This window comes from Equus quagga, chromosome 1 (genome assembly GCF_021613505.1).
Source record: "Equus quagga isolate Etosha38 chromosome 1, UCLA_HA_Equagga_1.0, whole genome shotgun sequence".
In the NCBI taxonomy this organism is placed as follows: Eukaryota; Metazoa; Chordata; class Mammalia; order Perissodactyla; family Equidae; genus Equus; species Equus quagga.
The window spans coordinates 18696671-18716958 of NC_060267.1; the positions used below are offsets into that span (position 1 = coordinate 18696671).

Consider the following 20288-nt stretch of genomic DNA (forward strand, 5'->3'; position numbering starts at 1 on the left):
CTTTTGTTCTTAACTACCCTCGTCTCTGGAAGAGGGGGTCTATTCCAGCTCAGCCGTCCCCAGATCGCCCTCGGGTGCCTGCTCCCCCCACCGCGGCCGTCCAGACTCCCACCCTCGACGGGCCTGGGCCGCCCCCTGCCCCGCCCGGCCCTCCAGCCCCGGCTCCTCGCCGCTCGGTGACCCACGCCACCTTGCTGTCCCTCAATTCCGCAAACATCTGTTGCGCGCCCACTGTGAGCCAGAGCCGCGCCAGCCTCCCTCCCAGCTCTCCCCCGCCACCCTCCCCTTCCCGGCCCGCCCGGCCTGTCGGCTTCGTGACAGCCGCCGCCGAAGCCCAGGCCCCGCGGGAGCGGCCGGAGAGGAGCCGCCGCATGGCTGGCTCCGACACCGGCCTCCCCGGCGGCTCCAGGGGCAACGGAGGGTGGCGGCCGCTGAAGCGAGACCGGAGCCGGCCCGCAGAGTTGGCAGAGCTGGGCGGGGGAAGGGGGGAGCCCCTGAGCGGGCTGGTCTCCCGGTCTCTAAGGCCTGTTGGTCTCCTCATTCCATTGCGCTGGGGTTCGGCCGGGGCCGGGACCCGCGGTCCGCGAGGTGGGACGCCGTTGGCTCCCGCGCCCCCTCCCCCCATCCGGGTGATTTACACGCGGGCTCGGCTCAGCGGCCGCTTCCCAATCAGGAATATCGACCCCGGGCGGGGCCCCCGGGCCGCATCGATCCCTCTAAGGCTCAGGATTTAAAAATGTCAAATTTGCCTTTTCCAAGTGGGCGGAGGGTTCGGGGCCTGGAGGAGGGCGGCTTGCGGGGGGTTGGGGGTGGGGGTGGGGAGGGCGGACAGCCGGGCAGGGTCCAAGGTGCCTGTGCCCTGAATAAGAAGCGACCCCCCTTCCCGGGCCCTGATACTGCGTGGCCATCCTTGGGTTGCAGTTGCCCCTGGAAGGGGGCAGGAAGGTAGCCCTACTCCTTTTCCCCATCCACATGAGCCTCACTGGTGCGCAGGGGTATTCCCAGAGGGAGAACAAAGAGACACATCAAAATGTAGGGAGACAGATTTGGAAGAGATTCCTAAACGTGGAGACATGCAGACACAAGGATGGGTGCAAAGACAAAGGTCTGGAGGCTCCAAGAGATACCCTAGCTATGAAGAAGAACAAGTCAACGGAAAGGTGGCTGAAAGACACAGTGAACAAAGCAGGGGACCAGAGAGCCAAAATCACCCCAACTCTCTGCCCTATAGACCCAGGAGATTCAGGCCTGGGGAGGAGGCCATGCTCAACCTTTTGGTGTGTTTGAGAGTGAGGGAAGGGAGTAGAGACAAAGCCAGGTGATGAAAGAGAGTTGCTAGGGAGGAGGAATTAGATTATCATTAGCATTATCCTCCCAAGGTGTCAAATAGTAACTGGACCTGAGATCCAAAAGGTAAGGGTCCCAGGGGCCACTAGCCCTGGCCCCAAAGAGGTGGGCTCTCTTGTGGGTCTGATGGTCTGCCCCTTCCCTTCTTGAGATCCACCTCCTCCTCTCTGACCACCACCTGCCTGGGGAAACCAGATGGGTTGGAGACCACACTTGTATTGCAGACTGTTTGTATATGCGATGGAGATTGTGTGTATGTGTAGGGGTGTGGACTGTAGAAAACTGGTACCACTTCCTTCCCCAGGACTCAGCGACTAAGTCTTCAAGATTTTGTGGGGGGAAAAATTCCACTACTTTCAGGAGGTCTGGGGAAGGGACTATTTGGGGAGGGGGGGTGCGGGGGGAGGGGGCAGATGGAAGGATGCAGTTGTCCAGACCAGCATTCTCACAGTTAACATCTCTCCCCCGACCCCCAGCAGCACACCTCAGCTGTCACCGTGCACACTGCCATTTCCTACAGAACTGGAGACAGAGAGCTGACAGCAGGTGGTGTGTTTTGGGGGGTGGGCACAGAGACAAGCAGGGAGAGGTGGCAGCTCATCCTCAGACACAGGCAGCTCACACCTCCACTGACAAAATCAGGCGGACACATCCCTAACACTGACACTCACAGTCACTGGTCCCCACTCCCGATCCACACCCATCAATCCTTGTCACACACAGCACCTCTGTGTGGGCAGACACGCGCAATTCCTCCCAGGTCAGGCTGAAGCGCCTAGTCCTAAGGCCTGTCCACATCGTTTCTTGACATCTTAGACCTTAAATCGCCTAACCTGAGAAAGGGCTTAGGTCCCGCCCCCCTGCTCCCCAAATTCTGCAACCAGAGCCCTCCTACAGCTGAGAGACCGAGCTCAAGGAAGTCAAGTACCAGGGTCCAGGGGAAGAATCGGGAGCTGACCGGGCGTTGGGGCTGTTAAACGTCTCCCTTTCTCTCCCTCCTGCCACTGGCCTCTTTCCTCGCACGTCCACTCGAGGCCCGCCCGGTCCGCCGCCCGCCTGTCAGGCGAGTAATGAATGCGAGCTCCCGGCCGTGGGCCCCCCCCCGGAGTCGTTCATCACTGCCAGCACCGCCCACCTCTCTGCCTCCCGCCCGGAGGGCCAAGCCAGCCCGGCGACGAGGGACCCTCTCCCCCCACCTCGACCACTAATTGTCAGATTGAGATGTTGATTTGTCAGCTGGGAGGTAGCGCCGAAGAATCCGCTGTAAAAACCCGAAGTCCTTGAACTTCTTCTCGGCTCCATTCGGGTTTGCCCAGCCTTGGAGCTTTTCTGGATTTGATGTGGATGGGTTGGATTTCACTTAAGAGTCCTGGGAATAGAAGCGTAGTATCATTCTATTCCGATAGGAGGCGCATCAGGCTACAGACCCTCAGTTTCCCGAGGGGGCTCGTCCCGGCCGCAATTCCCCTCGTACAGACCCGAGGCCCTAGAGCTTCGTCCCCAAGTCTCTCAGCAGGCGGAGCCTGGGCCACCATCCTTCTCTCTCCTGCGGCTAGAGTCCCCGCTTCTGCACTGGAAGTCCCCAGGTAGGGTTCCCCAGGATGCCTTCAGGGAACGCCCGGGGCCATATTCTGCCCTCTCTCCTCTGGGGGCCTCCAGCCTCCCGCAGTCCCGCCGTCCTCCGTTCTCCCGCAGGAGGCGTCCCTCCTGCTGCCCTAGGTGTAGGTCCACCCTTGCCCTGCCCTGGGTGCCTAGGCTGCAGTCCCACACCCGGCCTCTCCCCATCCCCGGCCCCCGAGCTCCCCGGGAGGCGAGCTGAGTGACGGGCGGCCAGTGATTATGCGGAGGGGGGAGCGGGGTGCGCCGCGGGCGGCAGCGCTGACCCTTCACATTTCCGATCCGCCGGGACCCTCATCCATCCGAAGCTGCTCTTTGTCTGGCCGCCTAATTGCCGGCGGACAGGATGGATGGCGGGACCGACAGCCGCGGAATCCCTAATAAAGGCCGCGGCCGCCGGGGAGGGAGCGCGAGAAGGAGGGGGAGCAAGAAGGAAGGGATGGAAGGAGGTGGGAGGAAGCACCGGGCCGCGGCCGCCAGCTCACAGCCGCTGCGCGGGGCGCCCACGGGAGCCAGGCCCGCCTAAGGTGCGGGAGCAGGAGTCCCGGGCCTACTCGAGTCCGGGCGCGGAGGGGGTGGGGCTCGTTAAGTCTCCTGCTTTTCGGAGAAGAGGAAAGAGCTAGGGGCCCCGGACTGAAAAAGCATCCTAAGGCCGACCCCGCTTAGCCGAGCCCTCGAGGCTTCCAGTTTGGCGCTGCCCCCCGGGCTCCGGCCTCTCACCAGCCGGGGCCCCTCCCTCGGCTCCCCGCACCACCCCTCCTCTGCTCACCTGTCGGTCTCCCAGCGCGGGATCCAGTATCCCAGCGGAGAAATGAGGGGTCTGACAGCTGTCTGTGCGGCCTCTCGCCACATTTCATTAACTGGAGGCTGAAGCAGGCTGACGGAGGGGACGAGGGGGGAGCAAAAGGAGGTGGAGAGGCAGGCTACGGGGAGGAGACGCACCTGGCCAAGGGTCAAGGGCTGCGGAAGTCAGACAGCAGCGCGCTCTCTCCTGACAGACGCCTTGGAAGTAACCTTTACCACCTCCCCTGGGAGCCAGGAGCCAGTCTTCAGCCCTGTGGGCGCTGGTGCGGCCCTTTGAACCCGTTGCTGCATGGAGCTGCGGTGCCGGGCGCTCCGTGCGGCGGAAGAGCGGAAGCCCTAGGCCTGGGGGCTCACTCACCCTCTCGCCCGCGGCTGAGGCCTGTGAACCCTCTGTGCCAGGGGACAAAGCTTGCAAGCTCTTGGGGCATGACCGTTCCCCCACCGGTTGTGGGAGGAGGAGAGCGACCCTCAACCCTCTCGGTCAGCTCTCCTCCCTTTCGCCTCTTGAGCACATTTTCCTCCGGTTCGTTTCGTTATTTTCTCCCTCTCTTTTCTATGCCCCCTCCTCCTCCGGCTAAACAGCTCTTCTCCGCAGCTAACTTCGGCCTACCGACATCCTTTAGCTAACAGTTGAGCACCTGTTGGGTGTCAGGCTCCATAGCGCTGAGGGTGGAGGATGAGGGACACACTGAGTCAAGGCCCTGCCCCTTTGGCCTCATTCTTAAGTCTCCCCTGAGACCCATTCATATCTCACTCCCCACTCCTGTCCTGCTTCTCTCCCCCATCCACTGCCTCCACACCATTTCTCTTCTCCAGGGCACTGAGACAGAAGCCAGGAGATCAGAATTCCAATTCTGGGGCTGCCACTTACAGGGCGTTACAGCACAGGCCATTTCTCCTTTCTAGGCCCCAGTTTCCTCATCTGTAAAATGTGGAGACACTATATCCACCTCTCAGGGGTGCTGCCAGGATGCAGGGAGAACTTGCGTGTAAAAGCCCTAAAGTACAGTAAGCCCTTAATAATGTTATTTTCCTTTTCGTGCTACCCCCATCCTCTCAGGTGGGCAAAGTTCTTTTCTATTCATACTGGGGGTGCGGTACCAGGCAACCCAGGCTGCCTCCATGTCTATGCGATCGTCGATGCGGGAGCTGAAAGCCAGAGAGTGTGTACAGAGTCGGGGAGAACCACACCATGAAAGACACTGAAAGGCGAGGAAGCAGAGTGTGCTAGAAAAGAAAAGAAAAAAAACCAAAACCCACTTCCTTAGATCCTAAGGTAACATCAGCCAGCTGGTTCCTCTCCTCTTACAGATGAGGAAATTGAGGCTTGTGGAGGTTACACTGCAAGTGACAGGGGCAGATCACACTGCCAGGATCTTCCCTCTCATGAGCCCCCTGTTGCTCATCTTCTCACCTCCTTTCTTCCCTTGAGAGAGTCTGGGTTACTGACAAGGAGTGTGGGAGAAGGAACAAAAAAAAGAGAACCTTCAAGGAGCCAGGACCTTTCCTCTAGACTCATAAAATTTTAACAGGAAAACTTCCTCAGAGTAGAAGGTACACATCACATGCAAATCATATGCTAATCACATGCTAATCCAAAGTCTGGTTCTCAGAACTCTGACACACACCTAGCTGTAAGCCCTGGGGCAAATTTGGGGGAGGCCTCTGGGTTCCAGGACAGGACAGGACAGGTGGTGATGGGTTCCATTAGGGTCTGGTTAAAGAGTTAGGATTCATTTTAGGAGTAGAGAGGAGTCAAGTCTATAATTTGGGATTAGGGTCAGGGTTAGTGCAGAGTCAAGGGTAGAGGTTAAGGTAGGATTCTGACTGGGTGGTGCTTTTATTTACTTTTTTATTATTATTTTTTTAAAGATTGGCACCTGAGCTAACAACTGTTGCCAATCTTTTTTTTCTTTCTGCTTTATCTTCCCAAACCCCCCTGGACATAGTTTTATATCCTAGTTGCAGGTCCTTCTAGTTGTGGGATGTGGGAGGCCACCTCAATGTGGCCTGACGAGCGGTGCCATGTCAGCGCCCAGGATCTGAACCCTGGGCCGCCGCAGTGGAGCGCGTAAACTTAACCACTCCGCCACGGAGCCGGCCCCTGGGTGGTGCTTTTAAATAAGGGAGCCTAGGGGACTCCTTAAAAGCTCCCTCTCCCCTCCCATCCCCCTATCAGCCTTGTCCCCACCTCCACTGCCCCTTCTATGTCCTTCAGCATACCCTTCTTTGTCTATTTCCCATACCCAACCACACCATCTCCCTGGGGCCTTCCAGTTTGGCTGCCTAAGCAGCTCTGGGTAAATCGTCCCAGACCCCACACTGGGCCCCACTATTTCCTCTTGAGCCCAGACACTTGACTTCTGGCTCCAGGAGCACTGGCTGGCCTTGACCCTACCCAGGTCCCTCCTCGACTGAATGTGACAGCTGCAGGGGAAGCAATAAGGACCTGGTGAGCTGGCAGCTTCATTCCAGAGCGTGGGGAAAGAGCAACAGAACATGAATAAATTCATGGAGCTGGCCCCTCGGCTCCCTGTGAGCCAAGCCTGCTCCCCCCACCACACACAACCCACTGCTGCCTGCAGCCCTGCTGGTCACCGCAGCTCACAGCCTGGGCTGGGGATGGGAGGAGAAGGGAAGCTCCCGAGAGAAGAGGGCTGGGACCTGGAAGGGGCTGAGGTGAGGGGCTCAAAAGGAGGGCCTTGGTGAGTAAGAGAGTGGGGTGGGGAGCCGAGAGAGCTCTGGTGACTGAGGGATGGGAGGGGAGGGAGGAGGAGGAAGGAGACGGGTGGTAGGACCTGGGTTGATGGGGCTTAAGGATGGGGCAGGGGAGGCCCGTGTGAGCCCCTGCCTGCTCTCTCCTCTCTGATCCATCCATCATCCAGCCTGGGGGAGCAGATCTGGAATTAGACATGCAAGGGGCAACATGGCCCTCAGCCCCCCGAGGAAGACAAATGGCGACAAAGACCTTGAATAAAATTTGTATTTATGGTTGGAGGAGGAGGCCCCTCCCCCACTGACTGCCAATCCTTTCTCTCCTAACCCTTTCAAGCACACAGGGGCCTCTCTCCACACAGGCCCAGCCCCGGCAACCTCTTTCTCCCTGTCCCATTGTGGGCTGGAAGGTGCAGGGAAGGGGAACAGGAAACAAGAGATGAGGACATCACCTTCCACCCAATAACCATGCCCCGGCGTGCCCTGTGCCCACCTTTTTACACAACTGATTCCTATACATGACAGTCTTGGCTTATCCTTATCCTAGTCTCAAGGAGCTCCTTTGCAGCCGTCCACCTGCAGGGTCTCCAACTCCAGGGACTCATCCCCACTTTTGCCCCAGTCCTGGAGTCCCTTCTGCAAGCCTCTGGCCCTGGGGTGCCTATGAGCAAGAAATTTCCGGCAGAGAGGCTAGACCCTAAGGAATGATGCAGCCATTAGCTTTTTCCCTGGACTCTGACACCTCACAGAGAGGGATCTAACAAAGCTTGTGTTCCCTCCGGGTCAACAGAATGACAGACACAGTCACCTCTCACAGGAGGGTGCCTAACACTTAATCTGCATTTTGGTTATGTTAATTTGCATAACTTCAAATCCCTCCCCCAAACATTTATTATGTGGGGTCCTACTTCTCTGGGTTTCCATCTAACCACAGACCTTTGAGGAAGGGAGAAGGGGCAGAGATCCTGGGGCTGGACAAGGTGTAGGACTAGGGCAGGGGTGGGGCTGGGCTGGGCTGGGCAGGGCAAGTGCGACTAGAACTGCGTTCTGACTATTTCTCCCCAGTAGACTGTCTAAACTCTTCAGTCCTGAGATAGGAGGGATGGCATTCCTGGGGTCCCACATTTAGGGACTAAGAGGAAGACATATACAAAACCTCCCTTGAAACAGCCCTCACACACACACATGCAACGACAACACACAATCTGCAATCCCACTCACCCAGGGACACACGAGGCCGGGGTCCCAAGGCCATGTCCACACTTGCCAGCACACTGTCACAATGCACAGGCCCAGAGCCTACCACTCTGCTCCAAGAACCGCCCCGCCCCCGCGTCTTCCCCACAGTTGATATGTCACATTGGAGTCCGAACACGGACCTGGGTGTCTCTCTGCAGCGCGCCATTTACATTTCTCTCTCGATCTGTCAACCTGTCTCGGCTCAGTCTCTCTCTCTCCGTCTCTGTCTCTCCCTCTCCCCCTCGGGGGCTGTCAGTTAGTCTCTTTCCCAAGCTTTGTCTCTGTCTCTGCGTCTCTATCTGGCTTTCCGTCTCTTGATTTCCCTGTCGCTCCTTCTCTGCTTTCCTGTCGGTTTCCTGCTCGCTCCCCAAGGCTGGTCTGCTTTCTCGCTCTCTCTCCTCCCTCACTCACTCGGCTGCTCTGCGCCCCCCAACACTGGGGGTCGAGGGGACGCGGGACTGGAGATCTACCTTTTTCCGTTCAGGCCACCATGTGCCAGTTGAACCCTTTACCATATGTTCTTTGGTCACGGGCACTGCGGGGCGTGGGGTGACGAATTTCTGTCTTTTCTCGCCCTTCTTGTTTGTGGGCTTCTCTTTGGGGGAGGAGGGTTCTTTTTAGCCCTGGAATCCGTCTCCGTCTTTTCTGTGTGTGTATCTCCACCCCTTTTTATCCCATCGCTGTTTCTGGCTTCTCTGGGCTCAGGGAATACCACACTCGGGGAAGAGGGTGAAAGTAAGGATAGGGTGGGGGCAGTGAATCCCTGCAGAACCGGCTCAGAGCGGGGCAGGAACCGAGAGGCTGGATGGACGCGGGTGGGGGCCTTTGCCTGCCCCGCCCCCGCGCTTCCCGCTCTGGGCACCAGGGGTCGCTCCGCCCCCCGCCGCTTATAGAGGCTCCCGCCGCGCGGCGGCTCACACCACCCGCACTGCCGCCCCGGGAGGGAGGGGAGAAGGTTGGGGACGCAGAGAGCCAGAGCGCTAGCAGGAGAGAGACGCGGGACCAGGGCTCTAGCAGGGGCTGGGGCAGCGGCGGGGGTCGAAAGGCAAGTCAGTGCTCGCCAAGAACCAGAGCGCAAACCTGTGAGGAGGTCGCGTCCGGTGAGCGCCACCCGGGACGTCCAGAGTGCGGAGAGTAGTCCCCGCTCCGGCCGGGAGCGATCCGTCTGGGTAGCCGGGGACCCAGGCGCCGCCATCCTTGAGAAAGCAGCTGTCCGGAGAGCAGGCATCCTAGATCTGTAAGAAACCAGCCGTCCGAGAAGCCGCTGATTTCAGGCGCCCGGGAGTGTTAGGCTGAACAGGAGGGTAATAGAGGACCGCGGGTTCTGAACCGTCGGGAGCTGCCTGTGGCCCAGCCCACGGGGGGACCTCCGCCTTGACAGATTTGGGGAATAGCACCGCTGAGGCGGGAGCCCTCAGGGGCGGGGGGGCCGGGCGCAGCCGTCGGGGGGTTCCCGACCCAGGCCCGAGCCCGGCCACCGCCTCTGGGGCCCGAGGAGAGCCCCGGGCCTCCGTCGCCATTGCGCCCAAGAGTGAAGAGGATCTGCTGGCCCTGGCCGCGTCTCGGCTGAGCCGCCGAAAGCGGGTGGCGGGCGCGGCCGTCGGGGTGGCCATGGTGCTGCTTCTGCTGGTGGCCATTCCACTGCTGGTGCAGAGCTCCCGCGGGCCGGCGCACTACGAGATGCTGGGTCGCTGCCGCATGGTGTGCGACCCGCATGGGCCTCGAGGCCCAGGGACCGACGGCGCGCCAGCCTCCGTGCCCCCTTACCCGCCGGGCACCAAGGGAGAGATGGGCCGGCGCGGGAAGGCAGGTCTGCGAGGACCCCCGGGACCGCCAGGTCCCAGAGGGCCTCCAGGAGAGCCCGGCAAGCCAGGTCCCCCGGGCCCTCCCGGCCCAGGCCCGGGCGGGGTGGCGCCCCCTGCTGGCTATGTGCCTCGCATTGCCTTCTACGCGGGCCTGCGGAGGCCACACGAAGGTTATGAGGTGCTGCGCTTCGACGACGTGGTGACCAACGTGGGCAACGCTTATGAGGCGGCCAGTGGCAAGTTCACCTGCCCCATGCCAGGTGTCTACTTCTTTGCTTACCATGTGCTCATGCGCGGCGGCGACGGCACCAGCATGTGGGCGGACCTGATGAAGAATGGACAGGTGAGATGCCCTCTCCCACCCAGCCCCAGATCCACCCGGGCGGCTTTATTTCCCTGCACTCATTACACAACCCGAACCCCTTCCCCGAACACCGTGGCTGAATCCAGGAACGGCCGGCTGCCAAGAACTTAGAAATCACTTCATTTAGCCAGAGGAATTGGGGGCTGAAGAAAGGAAACGACCAGCTCAGGGTCTCATGGAGCATTAGGAATGGTGTCAGAATTAGAATTCAGGACTCAAAATTTAATGTCTCTGCAGCTGCTACCTCAGACTCCGACTATAGGCAATCGTACACCAAACCTCTTTGGTGTCTTTCCCTGCCAATTAACATCCTTTCTCGTGCGGTCGTGAGACACCCTCTCTTTCGGGGTAGCCCTCCTGGGCTTCCAGCTTCCCAGACTGGCGATGGGCGAGTTACCTGGAGTCTTGCTCCTTCGAATTAGAATGGAATCCTGGTCTCAGGCAATGGACAGTTGGCAGCCATTCCCATGTGGGGACATTCAGCTTGGATTTTTGAGGAAAAGGTAAAAAGAAAAAAAAAACACTCTCTCATTTGCCAGGCAGGTCTGTTGCTAGCCCCAGGGCCTGGGGCTAGTCTACAGCAGGCCTTACCCTCTGCTGATAATACTGAATCCGTAGGCAGAGGTGGGAAATGGTAGGGCAGCTCAGGGGCCAGCCAGGCGGCTTGAAGGAATGGATTTGGAGGAAGAAAGAGGCAAGGGATGGAAAGAGCAGAAGCCTTGGGACCCCAGCCTGGTCAGTAGGCCCCACATCCTCCCTGGCAACCTCTCCGCGCCAGGTTCTGCTGCTCTCTGCCCCTGTGGTCAGATCAGAGTCACTGCTGCCTTGGCTTGGGACAATAGTCCTCAAGGACTCAGCTCAGGACTGGGACACGCATAGAAGGAGCAAGAGGCCGCAGGAGTGGGTGTCGTGTGAGGTGCTTGGGCCAGGCAGGCCAAGGGGGGGGGGGGGGGCGGGGTAAGGTTGGGGGTTGGGGCTGAGCGGTGACCTCAATGCCGGGATGGATAGGGTGGTGTTGACAGGGCGCATCAGGCCTGCTGTCTGGCTGTCCAAACCCCCGTCCGGATATGGCGCAGAGTTCTCCAGCTCCCAAGACCCGCAGGCACTGGACTGGGGTCTCCTCCCGGCAGGGCCGCCCCAGGAACCCAGGGAAAGGGAGTGAGCGTGTATGTGTGTCTGTGTGGGAGTGAGATAGTGCATGAGTGTAAGGGAGTGTGCGTGTGTGCCTGATGCGAGTGTGTCTGTGGGTGCGGGGTGCGAAGGTGTGAGAATAGAGCGGGGTCTATCTGCGTGTGGCGCTGAGTAAGTGTGTGTGGTCTGTGTCCGGTATCTGAGCGCAGAGGGGGCGAGGCTGTGTCTGAGCGTGTCGGTTTCCGAGGGGGCGGGGGCCGCGCGGCTCCCACTCAGTATTCTGCGGCGCGGGCGCTGCGGCCCTGGGGATGGTAAATAGTGATTAGAATAATGATGAATAATTAATAAGTTAATAACCAGCCCCGCGGGACAGCAAGAGTGGGAATGGGGAGGGGGCTGGCGGCCCGAGGCGACCGGCAGCAGCGAGGCCAGAGGGGAGGAGAGGCCTGTTAGTATGGAAGGCGACCCCCAAGTCGGGGCGCCAGCAGGCGGTAGGAGGGGAAATAGGCTCCCGGAGGCAAGAAGGCATCATTGCACTTTGCTATGGCCCGGCACTCTTGCGTACGCAGAGACACACCTGAGCCCTATCACACTGGGGGAAAGGAATGCAAGTTTAGGGGTTCAGCTTCTTAGAAATTTTCCTACAGGCAATTTTTATTTTTTAAATGGTAATCGCAAATCCTATATAGCATTTTATATGTGCAAAGCACTGTTCTAACACACTTCACGTGTAACAACTTATTTAGTCTTACCAACCTTATGAGGTAGGCTCTATTATTATCTCCCACCATATAGCTCAAATTGAGGCCCAGAGAAGGCATGAAACTTGCCTGAGTCACACGGCTAGTGAACGGCAGTGCCTGAGCAGCTCAGGGATCTCCTGGACTCTCCTTGTCCTCCCCTGCCCCTGCCGTCTGCTACCCTCACCGGGCCTTCACATGCCCAGCTGCACCTACTGGGCCCAACCCCTCTCATCGCTCCAGCCCCACACAGGACATGAGTGAGTTGTTCTCTTCTTCTCCCTCACTAGGTCCGGGCCAGCGCCATTGCTCAGGACGCGGACCAGAACTACGACTATGCCAGCAACAGCGTCATCCTGCACCTTGACGTGGGTGACGAAGTCTTCATCAAGCTGGACGGGGGGAAGGTGCACGGCGGTAACACCAACAAGTACAGCACCTTCTCTGGCTTCATCATCTACCCGGACTGAGCCGGGCCCCATCCCCCGCGCTCCCGCTCGCCCTGCGCCTGAGCTCCCCTCCTCACCCACCTTCAGCTGGCCCCACCCAAGGCGCCACCCCATCCTTTGAGAGCCTGGCGGTGGGGCCAATCCTCCCACTCCCGGAAGCGGCCTTAATGGGCGGACTCTTGGTGCTCCGGGGTATAAGTGGCTGGAGAGTGGAGGAAGCCAGGGCGGAGAAGGAGCAGAGGGGCTTGGGAAGGGACCAGTGGCATCCCTGTCTGCCTGTGAAAGCCGGGAGGTAGAGAGGCCACGGTCGTGGCTTTCCTCTGCCGGTAGCTGGGGAACAGTTTCACTAGCTAGAGCTCAGAGCCACTGAAAGCAGAAGGGAAGCCCTGGCATCTTGGGAGGGAGAGAATAGAAACAGGAGCCCATCTAGGCGGGAGGAGAGGAGACACTAGGATGGGGTAGGCGCTGGTCCTGTCATGACAACCTTCTCCTGCCATCCCCTCCTCCCCTCATGTCTATTTTCAGGCTCTAAGGTCTGGCCCTGGAAGCCTTCCTGTGAACTGGAGGAACTAATGAATTCTTTCCTAGCATTTAGAACTCATTCTGTACAGTCCCCATTTCATCACCATTTCACCCTCATCTGGGTTAGGCCCTGGGGCTACAGCTGCTGTTGCCTCTTCGAATAAAGTGAAGTTGGAGAATGTGTGTGCCTCCTAACTTGGTGCACAGAGTGGGCAAAAGTGGCTGACCCAATCCCTCACTCCTTCAAGGACTCCCACTGTGACCATCACTGTCTGCCAAAGCCTGCCTCCAGGGGAGAAGAAAAGGGGAGTAGCTTAGGGCTTCTACTCTGCTATGGAAAGGAAAGGGTCTCAGCCTCAGGACAGCTTTGAGGCCTTACATTGTAGGGAGACACCAACCAGAGTGACACTCACAAGGGAGGATTCCAAAGACACAGGTCTGGTGCTTCTGCTTTCTGCCTGATGCAGGGAAAGAGTTCTAAGAGGAGCTCTAGGGGCTAAGGGAGTAGCTGGTGGTTCCTGTCAGTGGCAGTGATCTCCAAGAGCTAGGAGAAGGGCAGGCGGTAGGCCCACATTTGCCCCCCAACACACTCCTAGCGCTTGCTGAGTGGGATGACTTCCTCCCTTCAGGACAGCTCCTAGGTGAGGGAGCCTAGGGCATCCTGAGAGCCCAGGGCTGGCTTCTAAGCTGGAGGACACTGCCACCATGTGGGCCATCAGAGAGTGACAGCAGTAGATGGCTTAGGTTGGACCAGAAGGAAACAGGTATTTTGACACTTAAGAAACTTTATTGAAGGACAAAAGGGTGTTGGCTCCCAGTCCATGGGGTGGACCAACAATAAATAAGGGCTAAAACAAAGGAGCAAGGCAGAGCAGGAGTAGGTGGAGGCGGATGCCTCATGATGGCGAGTCCTGAGGGACAGCAGAACCGACTGGAATAAAACACTGGAGACAGAGAAGACCTTGTCACAGCCCACTCATCCTTGAACAGTAGCCAACCCTGCTCCCTGACCTCTGTAAAGGAGCTGAGGTTGGCCCCTGCCCCACTTCCTACTTCCACAGGCTTGCCGTGCAGGCACAGCCTGGATGTGGAACACAGGCTCACCAGGGCATCCTGCCATTCGAGTAACGTGGCCACAGGGTTGGTGCAGACCCGGGTGGGTCCTGGGGGAGGGGCTCGGCTGGTGTAGAAGGCACACTCATCATCCAGGCGGGCTTCATGGAAGCAGTGGATGGCCGTCAGACATGCTTTGAGGCGCTGCCTCAGGGCCAAGGCTCGAGGGGCCAAACTGTTGGAGCCTGAGGGCCAAGGGCCACAGAGAGTTCAGGGCAGGCTCTGGAGTCCTATCCTCCCACCATAACCTGCCCTTTCTCACTCCCTTCCCAAGGGTCAAGCCAATTAGGAGCACAGGGCTGGAAGCGCAGCCTCTCCCTCCCTCCTGAGGGAGAGCCAGGCTGGGGCAGGGGAGGTGGGGAAGGGAAAGCATGGGATCACCTGGTGCAGGGCGGGGCCCCTGCTCCAGCATGAGATGAGGACCTCCTTTGTTCACAACCCCTTCCAACCAACTCCTTACCTGCCTGGCCTGTTGGGGGCTTCAGAGACTGGAGTGAGCAGATAGAGGGGCTGGCACAAAGTGGGCGTTGGGAGGAGAAGATCAGGCTGGTGGTCTCTGGAGCCCCCTGACTGTGGCAGGGATGTGGGCTGGCCTCTGGACTTCTAGGTTCCAGGGAGCAGGCCTCTGATGCCCCAGACTCTAGCCTAGGGGAGGGCTCTGGGAGTCCAGTCTGCCTCTGGGGACAGGCCTGAAGGGGTCCAGGCTCTACCGGAGGGCAGGGCTGTTCCTGGGCAGAGGGCTCTGGTACCTCAGGCTCTCTCCTATGGCAGGACTCTGGGGGCCCTGGCTCTGCGGGAGGACAGGGCTGAGCTACCTCAGGCTCTGCTCCCGGGCAGGGCTGTGGTTCCTCACCCTCCTCTGGAACGCAGGGCTTTGGCAGCCCAGAGTGCTGAAACAGTCCAGGAAGGTGGGAAGTCCCCAAACTGTGCTCTGGGGCATTCCGAGTTTTAGAAATCTCAGCCAGCAGAGGCCGAAGTTCAACCATATCCAGAGAGGAGCCTCCATTAAGGGGGGCACATTTGCCCCCTGCCAGCCCCTCTACCTCCTGTCGCAAAAGCTGCTGCAGGATACCAATGCGCTGTGGATGGGAGAGAGTAAGAGAGTACCCCAGTGAGGTGTCAAGATGTGGGTTCAAGTCTCTATCCACATTGTCCTATCCCATACCCGCCTCTTATGCTGTTTCTCCCTTTCCCAGCCCTTTCACTACCCATCAGGCATCACAGCTGTTGCCCACTCAGACCCACCTGCATCTTCAGCTCCTGGAGGTTGGGGGTTCTACTGGGGTGGGGTCCATAAGGAGTTGCCACAGGTAGTGTCCCAGGCCCCTCCTGCAACCTTATACAACTCTCCTGGTCAAATAACCGAACTGCAATCTGCTCCTGCCATATGATAGGGGAGGATAGGGGCCATGTGAGGAAGCTAGGCTAGGGCAGGAAGAGCAGTCTGAGTCCCACCCTCAGGAAGAAGGGACCAAGTTCCCTAACTGAGAGGCCTTAGACTTAGATTAAGAGGGACAGCAGAGAAGCAGGAGAGTTAGCTTTTCCAGAGAGCCCACCTGCCTCAAACTGCTGGGCCTCATGAGAACAGGAGAGTGAGGGATCTCAGCATGGAAATGCTTCTGATACTTACCCAGGGCAGGGCAGGCTCTTCTGGGCAAGACTGAGGGGAGAGGCCACTCAACCACTGGGCCTGGAATAGAGGCATGATGTCAACAAGGCACCCACAGATGGGGCCCAATCTCCCCTTGCGTCTTGACTCTCCCTGTACCCATCCATTCCCTTCCTCTCCAAGCCCTGGCCTATGCCAGCTACCTCCCCTGTCCTCTCGTACCTGTTGAACTCTGGGGGCTGATGGGATGGGTGTAAACTGGATTTTGGGGCGAATGGCCAAACGCCGCAACACTGAATATGAGGTCTGGAAAGAGACAGGAGTGGTTGAGCAGAAACAAAACCCAGACCTAGCAGAGATCCTGGCCAGACTGTTCTGTCCTTGCCCTGCCCCCAGGAGTTATGGATACAAACCGGAGCTGAGGGGGCAGGGGACAGGACACGCTGAGCCCGTCCAAAGGGTGATGGACGGGCAATGGAAGGTGGCGCCACACAGCCAGGGGAGGGCATCAGGTGGGAGTCATGGCTGTCCTGTGGAGAGGAACACAGAGGAAGAGTGAGCCCCTCCCCCTTTGTTCTCACTGCAGTAGCCAGTGTGATTCTTTTAAGACCTAATCAGATCATGTCACTCTCCCTTGTTCATCCCCCCACCCCATGGCTTTCCACTCATTGCAAGTAAAAGCCAAGGTCTTACAATAGTTTATAAGTCCTTACCCAATCTGATCCTGTCATCGCTCTAACCTCACTTTCTGTGGTTCTCCTTACTCTGCTTCAGTCTTGCTGGCGTCTCCTTCTTGCTGATCCTTAAACACACTAGGCACGTGCCCTCCTCAGGGCCTTTGCACCTGCAGTTCTCTTGGCCTGGCACTTCTTCCCCCAGATATCCGTATGTCTCACTCCCTCAATTCTTTCTTTCTGGTCTCCACTTAAATGTCGTCTCCTCAATGAGATCCCCCTGACTAATCTATTTGAACTTGCAGTAGCAATTCCCCCACTTCTGCTTCAGTACCTTTTTTTGTTTTTTTACAGAGAACTTATCACTGTCTGACATACTATATATTTTACACATGAGTTTATTTTCTGTCTCCTCCTTCTAGATGTGAACTTATTTACTATTGTATATCCAGAACCTAGAACAGTGCTTGTCACACAGCTGGTCAATAAATACTTGTGGGGTGAATAAATGAATGAATGCTTTTGGCTGACAAGTGTCAGATCTGTCTGACTCTCAGCACTGTATGGTAATACAAATATATACAGGACTGTGACCTCTTACCCCAGGCCCCAGACACCTGGTAAACAGAGGCCAGTCCCACTCTAGAAAGGGCGTAGGCCCATCTGAGGCAAACTGAGGGTCAATTAACATCCAGAGGCCCAGGCCCAGAACTGCCTGGCTCCACCCACAATCCTCAGTGCTGGTTGGGGAATTTCCCCAAGTATCTCTCTGCCCCTTTCCCCCATCCCAGGAGGGTCCCATCTCACCCTGGTTCGGGTTATCTCTCTGGTTTCTCTTAATGGTACCCGCTGGGCCAGACCAAGGGGACCCCCTCCTACTTCATCTGAGTGAGTGACAACTTCATGTTTTCCTTCAGGGAGAGAGGAAGCTAGGAGGAAACAGAAAATTTAATATAATGTCTGGAACACCCACCAAAGTCTGGCACAGGGCACTGCAACCTCCTCTGAAGAAGGTAAGCCAGTTTGACAGGCCTCACTCCACCATCAGGGGCAGGACCCATCCAGCATCCCCTTGGAGTCCAGCACTATCTCAGTAATCACTTATAAATCCGGACACTCTGAGTGGGCTAGGGGTGTGGTGATGGCTCTTAGGGGCTGAGGCGAGAGCAGTGAGTGGAACGTAAATCTTGCAGGCAGTGGCAGGGAGAGGGTAGAAAGGGGGACCACCTCCTTTGACACAAGTGCAACTGAGCCAACCTCTGGCCTATCAGGAAGGTCTCTTCCTTTCTGGCTCCTTCTGATCTCGCCTTTCCCCATCCCCCCCAGCCTGCTGAGCTTTCTCTTGTCTTGCTCCCTGCTGCAGACAGCCAGCTCGCCTGCCCCTATTCTCTTCCCATGGCCAGACACACTCACCAGGCTGGACTGGAGTCTCCAGGAGCAATCCCGAGGCCTGGCTCACTGAAGTCCTGATGACAATAAGGACAATGGGCTAGCAGTCACTGAGTACCAAGTATGAGCTGGGCACTGTGCTAAGTGCTTTACAAACATCATCTCATTTAATTCACATAACAACCTCTAATGATGATACAAACATTAACCTCATTTGACAGATTGAGGAAACTGAAGCTCGGAGGTTAAGGCAAACTTGCATAACTAGTAAGTGGTAAGAGTCAGGAACCAAACCCCAATTCCATTTATTGCTACAGTCTATGCTCTAGCCACTAAACAAAAGAGATGGCACCTCTCATTTCTGTCCCCTTCCCCCCCCCTACAATCTGAAGAAACTGATGCCATACTGAGGTCTGGCTGTGAAGGCCTGCACCCTCTTCCAAGCGCTCACCCTGGGAAGGCACAGGTTTCCTCCTTCCCATCCCGGGAAGTCTAAAGCTTCCGAGGAAGGCCCCAGCCCCGAGGGACCCCTATACCCAACACTGGATCATCCTTTTCCAAGTGACCCTCTCCTTCTCACCGGCTGCTTCCACTTGTCTCTCTTCTTAGCTCCTTGAAACTGGGGCGAGCGGAGGGGTGCAAGGAACGTCCTGAAGGTGGGATCTGACCCATAAGAGCAAGAGATAGAAGCAGAGTCAGAGGTAGTCCCCAAACCCTCCGGCCTCACCACCAATGTCATCTGCTTCCACAGAACCCCTCTGGCTTATCATAAGGTATCTTCTCTCCTGAGGCCCAGCTCTGTCCCTGGAAGGAGCTCCCAGAAGCACTGAGGTCAGCCCCTCAAGGGCACTCACCAGAGCCTCTAGCCTCTGGGGGCACAAGGTCCGGCCGCGTGGTCCTGGTCCCTCCAGCCTCGAAAAGCAGGAAGCCCTGGCAGGGTCCAGTTGGTGGGTGGGGGTTTTGGGGGCCAAATATGCAGAGGCCCGGGCACCCTAGGACATCAAAAGAGGCTATCAGCACAGGCTCAGGATTCCCTCCTCAGTGTACCCCAGCCTGATTTCCTCATATCCTTCCTGTCTCATTACCTGGCCCCTCCGGATGGTGCCTCCCTGGCTCCCTCGAACCAGGACTCTCTGAGCCAGACTGGGCTGCCGCCCCAAGTGACAGCTCTTCACCCCCTCACCTGACAGGATGGTGGCCAGGGCTGCAGGGTCAGCCACAAACTCTATGGCCCCTGGAGCCTCTGCAAGGGAAGAGGAGAAGGAAAGGTGAGAAGGAACAGGAAGGAGGAAGGCTGAAGGACCAGGGACCCTAGTGTAGTCACCTTGAGATAGAAGAGTGAGCCAAAGAAACCCATTCAATTGACCTCAGCTCACCAAACGTTCACAGTACTTTACATAAGTCACTGGGGCCCAGAGTTGAGTAAGACAAAGCCTCCATCCTGAAAAAGCTATTATCAAAGTATAGAGAGGTAAGAGACTCAAGCCAAAGGATGGATGTGTTATAAAAGAAGTACTGCAAGGTATTAGAATACAGAGCAATTGATCATGACTAGGGGAGTTGGAAAAGGCTTATAAAGAGATGACATTTTGCTGAAGGAAGGAGAGGGCTTCTGAGAGCAAAGAGCTTTCCAGGAACAGAGACCAGGACTCATAGTAAGCAGGAGATCAGGAGAGTGCAAAGCCCCAAAACCCCACTGCACCCATCCCATTCTCCCAACCAGCCAAGGAAACTGTGTGTTTTCAAGCCTCCAGCAGGTACCTGTCTGGGTCGAGGGCCCAGCCTCCACATTTTGTCCCCCAGGGCTAGGTTTGAGCTCCTCCAAGGGGTTTCGGAGCTGAGAGCTCCCCACCAATCTCTCTAATTTCTCTGTTTGATGTGTGGCTTTCAGCCTGAGGCCCGCTGAGTCAACGAGCGGGTGCTGAATACTGAGCTTCTGCACCAATCTCTGCGGGAGAGGAGGACAAAAAGCTGGGGTTCAGCGTTGAGGTGTATGGCTGGTGTGTGCTGCCTCGTTGTAGCTGCTGTCTTCACCCACCAGGCCCCTCTTACCCTTGGATCTTGGTTCTCCTGGTCCACGGCGCAGGACTTGACTGTGGGGAGAGGCAGCCGTCTCTGAGAGCGTACGGGAATCTTGCTAGGGGTGGGAGATACACCCGGGAGGAGAGGATCCTTCCTGGCTCGGAGGGTGGCCATGACGGCTACGACTGAGATGGAGAAGAAGGCAGGATGGAGGATCAAAGCTCAGCCAGTTCGGGTCATTGGTCTCGACATCCCTAATACTCCCACCTCCGCCCAAATTCACGCGCCCAGAAGACCCCGGCGCCTGCAAGGCCTCTCTTTAGGGTGCCACCTCCAGACACCCTGAGCCACTCTTTGGCTCCAGGACCCAGAGCTGCCTCTCCTCCCTATGAGCCTCTACAGCCCTCATTCCCTCCAAGATCCCCGTGCCTCGCCTTCACCAGAACCCCTCAGGGTCGCCCCACTTGCTTCGCTTTTTCCCTGACTCGGCTTCTGCTGCTGCTACTTCCCCAGTTTGTAAAATACGCCACGCTCCTGATTGGCTCGTCCGCACTCCCGCGGAGGCTCGTGACACCTGACTCAGCCGTCCAATCCGCAGGCTTTGGAGGCGGGGCCGGAAGAAAGACTAGTCGTCGAACCGCTGTCTGGCCAGGAAATTACTGACCCGGCTCAATCAGCCAATCCGAGAGCGGAGCGCGGGGTGGAAGGTGGGGGAAAGAGGAAGGAGGAGGCCATTCCGAGGCCGGGA

At 57.7% G+C, this 20288-nt stretch overlaps 2 protein-coding genes across 3 annotated transcripts; one reads left to right on the forward strand and one right to left on the reverse strand.

The window, feature by feature from the left end:
* The first annotated feature begins 9073 nt into the window (after window positions 1-9073).
* On the forward strand, window positions 9074-12850 carry C1QL4 (complement C1q like 4). The gene is made up of 2 exons (XM_046640973.1): window positions 9074-9870; window positions 12053-12850. Exons 1-2 carry the CDS (start codon window positions 9334-9336, stop codon window positions 12230-12232), a joined length of 717 nt encoding a protein of 238 aa, XP_046496929.1. The 5' UTR covers window positions 9074-9333; the 3' UTR covers window positions 12233-12850.
* Window positions 12851-13517: 667 nt separating this feature from the next.
* Window positions 13518-20057, reverse strand: TROAP (trophinin associated protein). Of its 2 annotated transcripts, none has more exons than XM_046674620.1 (15): window positions 20009-20057; window positions 19571-19725; window positions 19280-19466; window positions 18604-18761; window positions 18373-18510; window positions 18099-18181; window positions 17543-17595; window positions 16937-17058; window positions 15869-15985; window positions 15678-15761; window positions 15477-15536; window positions 15092-15226; window positions 14307-14925; window positions 13838-14031; window positions 13518-13677 (listed from the first exon to the last, which is right to left on the reverse strand). In XM_046674620.1, exons 2-15 carry the CDS (start codon window positions 19712-19714, stop codon window positions 13630-13632), a joined length of 2142 nt encoding a protein of 713 aa, XP_046530576.1. In that variant the 5' UTR covers window positions 19715-19725; window positions 20009-20057; the 3' UTR covers window positions 13518-13629. The 2 variants fall into 2 exon arrangements, with proteins under 2 accessions (XP_046530576.1, XP_046530568.1); XM_046674612.1 differs by having other exon boundaries at window positions 19975-20050.
* Window positions 20058-20288: the final 231 nt, after the last annotated feature.

Coding starts and splice junctions, on each gene's coding strand:
- C1QL4 (XM_046640973.1), top strand. CDS start 9,334: ATGGTGCTGCTTCTGCTGGTGGCCATTCCACTGCTGGTGCAGAGCTCC. Junction 9,871..12,052: donor ACCTGATGAAGAATGGACAG/GTGAGATGCCCT, acceptor CTCCCTCACTAG/GTCCGGGCCAGCGCCATTGC.
- TROAP (XM_046674620.1), bottom strand. CDS start 19,714: ATGGCCACCCTCCGAGCCAGGAAGGATCCTCTCCTCCCGGGTGTATCT. Junction 15,986..16,936: donor GAGAGATAACCCGAACCAGG/GTGAGATGGGAC, acceptor TCCTCTCCACAG/GACAGCCATGACTCCCACCT. Junction 15,227..15,476: donor AAGAGCCTGCCCTGCCCTGG/GTAAGTATCAGA, acceptor ATCATATGGCAG/GAGCAGATTGCAGTTCGGTT.